This window comes from Acinonyx jubatus, chromosome C2 (assembly GCF_027475565.1).
Source record: "Acinonyx jubatus isolate Ajub_Pintada_27869175 chromosome C2, VMU_Ajub_asm_v1.0, whole genome shotgun sequence".
Classification (NCBI taxonomy): Eukaryota; Metazoa; Chordata; class Mammalia; order Carnivora; family Felidae; genus Acinonyx; species Acinonyx jubatus.
The window spans coordinates 1,748,400-1,757,098 of NC_069384.1; the positions used below are offsets into that span (position 1 = coordinate 1,748,400).

Below are 8,699 nucleotides of genomic sequence, written 5' to 3' on the forward strand. Positions count from 1 at the left end.
CGGGATTTCACCAGGAAGCACCCCCGAATACTCTGCAGAGCCCTGGGCCCCCCGCCAGAGCTGCCCCGCCACTCAGAAGCCAACTCTCTCGCACACTGACACTTCCTTCTCTGCTTTGGGAACCCTGGGTCTGTCCTGATTTCACGGAATTACTGTTCTTGTTCCATTCTTCTAGAACATGGGGAACTTTCTGTTCCTGGGGCAGTTTCTCTTCCGTCCTTCCTGCCCTCGGTCCGGCACCGTGTTTGTTTTGCGTGTGCACACAGCCGGCTTGAGCCGGGTTGGCCTCCTCTCCGCTCTGCTGGGCTGGGAGAGCACCTGCCAGCCCCTCCCCCTCCGTGGGAGGCGTGGGGCGCTGGGGAGGGGGCGGCGCAGAGTCAGCAGCTCCTGCTGTCAGTTCTCCAGACTCCAAAGGAGGACAGGACCCTGCAGGGGACACAGAGGAGCGGGAGGGGCAGGTGTCTAGGAGCCGTCCTGGGGCAGGCGGGCAGTGGAAGCCTGCCCGACCACAGGGACAGTGGCTCCGTGCAGGGCCGATGGCCGGGGGCTTCGTAACAGAAGATTGCCCACCTGTGCTGGCTGCGTGAGCATGGGCAGGTCGGGACCTGGAGGCCATTTTACCAGACGCAGCAGGTCCCAGTAATTTGCTATTGGGGCAGGACAGTGTGGTGATGGAGTAGAAGCTGAAGCAGGAGATTTGAATCCCAAACCCACTAGCACGAACAGTGCCCTGGCAGATCTGAGCCTGTTTCCTGACCCTGACTCATGGGGCTCTGGGTGAGGGACATCGAGGTGACCCAGAGCCTGTGAGGAGAGCATTTGTGGCACTGTCCTTGGTACACCCGCACCAGAGTGGAGGCAGGTCAGAGGACAGGAGCCCGGCTTCCCGGAGTCACGGTGGGGTCCCGCCCCAGGGGTGAAGGGGAGAGGGCAGCAGAGGCCAGAGGGCGTTGGTGGCCAGGCTGTGAGAGTCCTTGTGGGCTCCGTGGAGGTGACTGGAGTCTCTCGGGGGAGTTACGGGAGGGCGTTGGGTCAGAGAAGTGACTCAACCATCAGTTCTGTAAGTGAGCCATGATGCAATCTTCCGGGAAAGGTAGTGTGAGGGGAAGGAGGGAACACAGAGCTGTCTGGGCGGTCCAGGTGTGCCACGCTGCCCACGTGCAGGTGCCACGGGACCAGCTGACCCGGGTCCTACTGGAGCCCGTTATTACAGTCCTACTTAACAGTCTTTTTATAAAAAAAATGTTTAAGTTCATTTATGTATTTTGAGAGAGAGAGAGAGAGCATGAGTAGGGGAGGGGCAGCGAGGGAGAGGATCCCCAGCAGGCTCCACGCTGTCAGTGCAGAGCCTGAAAAGGGGCCCGAACTCACGAACCGCGAGATCATGACCTGAGCCGGAGTCGGACACTTAACCGACTGTGCCACCCAGGCGCCCCCACACAGTCGTTATTAAAATTAAATTATATCAACACATTAAAATGCTCAGAACCGATCCCTTCCTGGTGGTTTTGGCACGTCCTACGACTCTGTGCCCTTGGTTGTTTGCACCTGATACAGCCGCATGGTGGGGACACTCTCACGGCGGTGAGGCGCGCTCTTCCCAGCTCTGCGTTCAGGGACGTCACGAGCTTCAACTCGGCCGAGGAGGCGTGTTCACAGCGAGGAAATTGGCAAGTGCTCAGCTTCTGAGCCACTGACCACATGCTGTCTTAACTGAACGCGATAAGATATCTGGTGGGGGACTCTCTGGGCCATTTTACGAGCAAGAAGGAAACTGGGGTGTTATGGAACCATGGGCTTCCGTGGCCCCAGGGCTGCAGCTGTGACCGCGTGGTCTGTTTACCTAACAGAAACTCACCGAGGTCATCCCCAAGTCAGCGGTGGGGGAGCTGTCAGAGGATTCCAGCAACGTGGTGCAGCTCATTAAGAACGCCTACAATGTGAGTCCCCCTGGCACTCAGCCGGGGTCCCTGGGGCTGTCGCAGGCACCCCGCCCTCCCTGCTGCAGGTCAGCAGAAGGGTGGGCCCAACAGAAGTGCCCTGCCCCCTGGGGCCACCGTCAGGCCTCCTGGGCAAGGGGCAACGGGCAAGAGCCCGGCTCTTCCCGAAGGGCAGCCATGCCCTCCCTGGGGATGGAGCGGCTTGTCCCATGCCCGAACCTCGCCTCCCCGATATGGAGCCCCCTTGTAGGCCAAAGTTCCTGGTGGCGAGAGCACCCGATGAGGGTGTCGAGTTACAGCCCTGTTGAGGGGGTTCTGTGTGCTCCATGTACCCTTGCAGAGCCCCTAACCCCCAGAGCAGTACCTCTTGAGCACCAGCCGCTGCCCAGTGTTTCTGTCTACACACCGATGGCACGGTCACCTGTCCCCGCTCACTCACTCTGACTCTGTTCCTCTCTCTCCCTCTCTGTCCCTGTCTGTCTCCCACTCCCTTAAATGGGTTTCCCAGCTCCTACCCTGTGCCAGGCACTGGGCACTCAGGGGTGGGCGGGACTGTCAAGTCCCCGTTCTCATGGCTGCGTCTGTCCCCATCTGTGCCCTCCTGGCCTCTCGCGGGGCCATGGCGTTGGTAACCTCGTTCGCACCTGCACGGGGCACAGGACCTAGAGCCTCCCCAGCTCTCAGCGGGCATGTGGGGGGAGGAGGGAGGGGTGAGAAATGGAGAGGCCTCAGAGCCATTGGCCAGGACGGGCCCGGGGACAGCGGGAGGAAGCTCCCTAATCTGTAGCCGTTTTTTGCTGGCAGAAACTCTCCTCCAGGGTCTTTCTGGACCACAACACTGTCCCCAACACCCTGAAAGTCACCTATGACTCCTTCTGCAGTAATGGAGTATCACAGGTGGACCAGCCCAGAGGGGACTGTGACGGAGTCCAGATCAACGTCCCGGTGAGGCCCCATTCCGACTGTCGGGAAGGTTCTCTCCCAGGGACAGCTAGGAGTGCACCCAGGCACACGGGGCAAGCACAGGGACAAGCAGGGGGTATCACCCTCGGCACACTGCTCAACACAGGGCTCCCGGGTGCAGGAGGACAGAGGGGGATGGCAGCGCCCCCTGGGGCAAGATGCTGGGCAGTGCGTCCAGCAAGGAGCAGAGTTCCTTTCCACACACCTCAAGTCTGGTCCGGTTTCCTGATTTGTGTGTGCGTGTGTGTGCTGTGTGTATATGTGTGTGGTGTGTGTATATATGTGCGCTGTGTGCTGTGTGTTTTGCGAAGATACTAAAGCATGGGCAACACAGATGATTAAAGACATTGATATTTAAGTTATTTCCATAATATTTTGAATTTATTATGACCATGAGAATTAAATTTTCCCTTTTTCTGGCTGTGAACTAATATTCAGCAAAATACTGCTTTTATGGCAGTTTTAAATGTGACATTGGAATTCCTTCAGATATGTTTCTCGCTAAATGTCGCACATAAATTTTTGCTGAAGTATCTCCCCTCACACTGGGTGGACCCACACAGGGATTTATTCAATCTTATGATTGGTGATTGCTTCTTATATATTTTTCCTGATACTTCTGCTCTACCTTCGTGGCCCCAGTGGCAATTCATTTAAGTTGGTCTGGGCCGTGCCTTGCTTTTGACAAGCCGGTGCCCCCCTGAGCTCTGTGCTGGCTGCCCACGCAGGGAGGGTGGTGGGGCTTTGTGCTGTCACACCCGGTTCCTGCGGGGCCTGTATTCGGGGTCAGAGCACAAGTCCATACCCAGGATCTAGGGCCTCCTGTGGGATTCTGGCATCCTAGCATACCAGACATAAGGAGAAAATATACGTCCTTTTAAGTCATGTAATCTCCTTATTAACACGTGTGTGATAAAAAAATTCTAGAGAGCCCCCCCCCCCCCCGCCCCAGCCCGAGTCCAAGCGGGAAGGGATGGGCGCGGGGGGGGGGGGGGGGGGGCAGGGCAGGCTGGGCGGGGCTCGGGTGAAGGAGTGGGCGGGGCTCGGGTGAGGGGATGGGCGGGGCTAGGGTGAGGGGATGGGCGGGGCTCGGGTGAAGGAATGGGCGGGGCTAGGGTGAAGGGATGGGCGGGGCTAGGGTGAGGGGATCGGCGGGGCTCGGGTGAAGGGAGGCGAGGAGGAGCTCGGGTGAAGGGATGGGCGCGGGGATCGGGACGGGCTGGCGGGGCTCGGGACGGGCTGGCGGGGCTCTGGTGGGCCTGCTGCCCCCACGTTCTGGCACCGCGGACGCCGGCTCTCCCGACGCCCTCTCTCTTTTCTCATGTCAAGTCCCAAGTCCTGGAGAATCGCAAGGTGTCTCGTGTTCTTCCCTCTAACGTCCTCTGGCTCCGGGGCCCCTGCAAGGGCCCCTACAAGGGCTGGTACTCTCCAGGCCTGGGACCAAGCACACACCCCTTGCCTACTCGGGCCTGGCCCCGGGACAAACCCCTACGTCCAGGCGAGGGCGAGGACACGGGAGCGGGGTGGGAGCCTGGTGTCCCGGCCTTGCCTGAGCCCTGCTCATCTCCACCGCAGATCACCTTCCAGGTGAAGGTCACGGCCACAGAGTGCATCCATGAGCAGTCCTTTGTCATCCGGGCCCTGGGCTTCACGGACACGGTGACCGTTCACGTCCTTCCCCAGTGCGAGTGCCAGTGCAGGGACATGAGCCAGAACCGCGGCCTCTGTGGTGACAGGGGCTCCATGGAGTGTGGCATCTGCAGGTGAAGTGGTGCGGGCAGGTGTGGGGCAGGTGTGGCCCAGGGCCGCAGCTCTGGGAGAAGGGGGCCTGACCCGGGGCCCCTCCCGCTGCAGGTGCGACGCCGGCTACATCGGGAAGAACTGTGAATGCCAGACGCAGGGCCGGAGCAGTCAGGAGCTGGAGGGCAGCTGCCGGAGGGACAACAACTCCCTCATCTGCTCGGGGCTGGGGGACTGCCTGTGCGGGCAGTGCGTGTGCCACCAGAGCGACATCCCCAACAAGAGTATCTTCGGGCGCTTCTGCGAGTGCGACAATGTCAACTGCGAGCGCTATGATGGCCTGGTCTGCGGGGGCAAGGGTGAGCAGGGGTGAGGGAGAGCTGGGGTGAGGGGGAGCGGGGACGCGGACGGAGGGACGGGTGGACCCGGGTAGAGCCAGGTAATCGGGGCCGAGGATGGGACGGGGGAAAGGGGGAGGCGCGGACCCGGGGGGGGGGGGATCCGGGTGAGTGGGGGGGGGCGTGGACGGGAGGACCCAGTGAGCCCCATGCAGCCGCCTGGGGCTAAGCAGGTACGGACAAACAGGTGGACGGATGGACGGGTGCGGGCCGGATGGGCGGGGCCGAGTCTCGGCTGCTGTCCTGCAGAGCGGGGCACCTGTTCCTGCGGCAAGTGCTCCTGCAACCCGGGCTTCGAGGGCTCCGCGTGCCAGTGTGACAGGTCCACCCGGGGCTGCCTGAACCCCGACGGCTTTGAGTGCAACGGGCGCGGCCGCTGTGTCTGCAACGTGTGTGAGTGTGACACCGGCTACCAGCCGCCCCTGTGCCTGGAGTGCCTGGGCTGCCCGTCGCCCTGCGGCCGCTACTTGTGAGTGCCCCGCCCCGCCTGCACCCATGCTGCTCTCCGGCTCCCGGGTCCCTGCAGCTCTGCCCCCGGACTCCTCCGGGAGCCCCTTCCTCCTCCCCGAAGACTTCACCCGTGTCCCCCCACCCGGGGGCCCTCCTGGCGCCTGAGTCCTCGTGCACCTGCGCTCAGCCCCACGCTCCTCTCCTCCGCAGGTCGTGCGCCCAGTGCCTGAAATTTGACCCGAGCCACTCGGGGAGTAACTGTACCTCGGTGTGCGGGAATGTGGGCCTGCTGAACAAGCCCCCGGAAAAGGGGCGCACGTGCAAGGAGCGGGACGTGGACGGCTGCTGGATCACCTACACGCTGCGGCAGCGGGTTGGCAGGGACAGCTATGACATTTACGTGGATGACAGCCGAGGTGAGACTTCCGGGGTGGCCACGATGTCTCCCCACTTAGAAGGCCGGCCTGGGGGGGGTTGGCGAGTGTCCACAGCTGTGGTCCTCCTGGACCGGCCCCTCCCTGCCTCACCGGTGACACCTGAGAGGCGGTGCTCCGAGCCAGGGGACGGTTCTCAGGCTGGTTACCTCCTACTTGACAGCTGACTGGGGCTTGGAGCTGTGGGTCCCGAGAACTGGGCGAGGGACAGCTGTGTGAGGACCCCTGCGGGCTTTTGGATATCCCCGCGCTGAGATCTCAGCCCTGGAGGGGGTCAGCTTTCTAAATGCTGCCTGCAGTCTGTCGCTGCAGCCCAGGGCCATCCCTGGCCCAGTAATGGCTAAGGACACGAGGACGCCAATCCTGTTCTTGTGGGGTCTCACCTTCCAAGGGGATGGAGACACACTGGGCCAACACCTGAAATGCCAGTACCCGAGACAGCGCAGGACTGTGATCAGGGTCAAGAGGTGCAAAGACGGGAGGGGGGCGGTGCCCCAGAGGTCAGAGGTCAGAAGGTCTCTGGGAAGAGGACCCTTGCAGCTGAGACCGCAGGATGAGGGCAGCCACACAAAGCAAAGTGAAGGCTGGGGGGTCAGAGGCCCTTGGCGCTGGGTCTTTACGGGCCCCGGTGAGTCCCAGGAGGCATTTGGGTCTCTCTCCAAACATACCAAGAGGCTGTTGGCAGTTTTCAGAAGAGTGAGGGACAACTCTGAGCTGCATTTTCGGACGCGGACCCACAAAGGGCCTCTGCGTGACGCAGGCACCGAGGCGCTGACAAGGATAGGTGTGGAGGTGGCGGGGGTGTGGGGACAGAGCCTGCACTTGAGTGGAGCATGAGGACGGGGTCGGGAGCAGCGGATGGTGTGTGGGGGTCGGGTCAGGTTTTAGGGGGCACATTGGGTGACGGTGACAAAGCACGTGTGGGTGTTGGGACTTAGGGACACCGATGCCCCTTGGGGTACGTTCTGGGGTGGCCCCCAGGGGCATTCAGGGCACACTGACGCTCAGCACCCCACTCCTTTCCTGCTCAGAGAGGTTGAGGGGACAGACAGAGGCTGGGGGGCCGAGGCGCTCAGGCGAATGCAGCAGGTGTGGGCAAGCCATCCGCCAGTGCCCAGGTGGGACTGAGACCCGCACCCAGCTCCCCTCCCCGCGGTGGGAACCCCAGAGGGGCAGGTGGGGCTCAGGCCCTCTGTGTGGCCTGGAGCTCACAGCCTGAGTCTGGGGCTGCGGGTTCCGGCCTGCCAGGGTGGACACCTCTCGCCAGGTTTCTTTGATGGGCAGATTTGGGTCACACGTGGTTTTGTGCACCCTTGGCTAAGTTGTTTAATCTCTGTAGGACGCCGAGGCCCGCTAGAAAGGTCAGGATGATGGAGCACATGAAAACACGGGCACCCAGGATCAGGCAAATAAGGGCCCTGTTCCCCGGGTCAGGGGCTGAGGCCTGACACACTGCAGCCCAGAGCCCTGGAGGAGGAGGGTGGGGGCCCCAGGACGCTGCCATTGGTTTCCTCAGGAATGCTTTCACTAGGCGAGTCCTCCTCCCTAACTTCTGCTACCGGGTGTGTCGGGGGCCTCAGGCACCGCACCTGCCTGAGTACTGACTCAGTCTCAGTAGGTTCTGGTGACGGGGCCACCGGCTGTCCATGGTGGCAGCTGGCTCAGGAGGCTGGTGTCCTGTCCAGGCTGCCCTGGCTACTGGCGTCCTGGCCCCACTTTCTTCCCGTGTGAACGAGGGGCCTTTAAGTTTCGTCCAGAACCGCAGGGCCTGGTCTGTGCCCTGCCCTGCCCCTTCCCTGGCCGGGGCCTGGGGCTGCGGTTCACTCCCCCACCTGTTGCCTTGATGGTGAGCCCAGGGGTGGGAAAGCTGTGTCCCCCTAAGCACTGGACCGTGTCCTGGGGCAGGGCACACGTGGGGCCTGAGACACTCATGAGCGCGTACTTCTCCCTTGCCTCAGAGTGTGCGACGGGCCCCCAAGTTGCCCCCATCGTGGGGGGCATCGTGGCGGGGGTCGTACTCATCGGCATCCTCCTGCTGGGCATCTGGAAGGCTCTGACCCACGTGAGTGACCTCAGGGAGTACAGGCGATTTGAGAAGGAGAAGCTCAAGTCCCAGTGGAACAATGTGAGTGGCTGTCCTGGGGGTCAGGCCCCCCCCGCCCCTGTGACGTCTGCCCACCTGTCCCCGAAGCTCATCCTTAGAGCTGGGACTGTGGGAAGGCCACCCCCACTCCTGGCTCCTTCTCCTGCGCTGATGAGTCGCGTTGCTTTTCCCACCAGGACAACCCCCTTTTCAAGAGCGCCACCACGACAGTCATGAACCCAAAGTTTGCTGAGAGTTAAGAGCACTTGGTGAAGACAATGGTGTCTGAACCGACCAGATGGGACCACCCCCGAATCACATCTCCTCCATCGGGTCCTCCACAGACACAGCTTATGATGCGTGAACGTTTCACCCATTAACCAAAAATCCACTGTTTTTTTCCGCTCTCAGAACAATAGATATGGCCAGGTGACAACAGGGACCCATCAGAAGGAACCGCCTCCCCCTTCTGATGTGTCTGACCTTTTCGGTAGAGACTGGAAGAAGGAATTGCTTGGGTCTTTCAAGGTCAGATACGTTTTCCCGCATAAAAGAGTGGTGGGCTCATTAAAGGCAGCACAAAATTTATTTATACTTGAACTTCTCAGGGTGTAAGGTTCCGTCCCATTGAGTATACTGTTTTTCAGTCACGTGTGTAGAAACAATTAATAAAACTTCAGAAGAGACTATC

At 61.1% G+C, this 8,699-nt stretch overlaps 1 protein-coding gene across 5 annotated transcripts in view; it reads left to right on the forward strand.

Moving 5' to 3' along the window:
• ITGB2 (integrin subunit beta 2) overlaps positions 1 to 8,699 on the forward strand; it is a 37,183-nt gene extending 28,484 nt beyond the window's left edge. For all 5 annotated transcript variants that reach the window (XM_053220456.1, XM_027041433.2, XM_053220454.1 and 2 more), the window contains 8 exons: positions 1,851 to 1,940; positions 2,745 to 2,885; positions 4,479 to 4,666; positions 4,758 to 5,002; positions 5,291 to 5,510; positions 5,702 to 5,907; positions 7,884 to 8,050; positions 8,206 to 8,699. In XM_053220456.1, the coding sequence (XP_053076431.1) occupies positions 1,851 to 1,940; positions 2,745 to 2,885; positions 4,479 to 4,666; positions 4,758 to 5,002; positions 5,291 to 5,510; positions 5,702 to 5,907; positions 7,884 to 8,050; positions 8,206 to 8,268 (1,320 nt within the window). In that variant the 3' untranslated portion in view covers positions 8,269 to 8,699. The remainder of the gene's footprint in view (positions 1 to 1,850; positions 1,941 to 2,744; positions 2,886 to 4,478; positions 4,667 to 4,757; positions 5,003 to 5,290; positions 5,511 to 5,701; positions 5,908 to 7,883; positions 8,051 to 8,205) is intronic.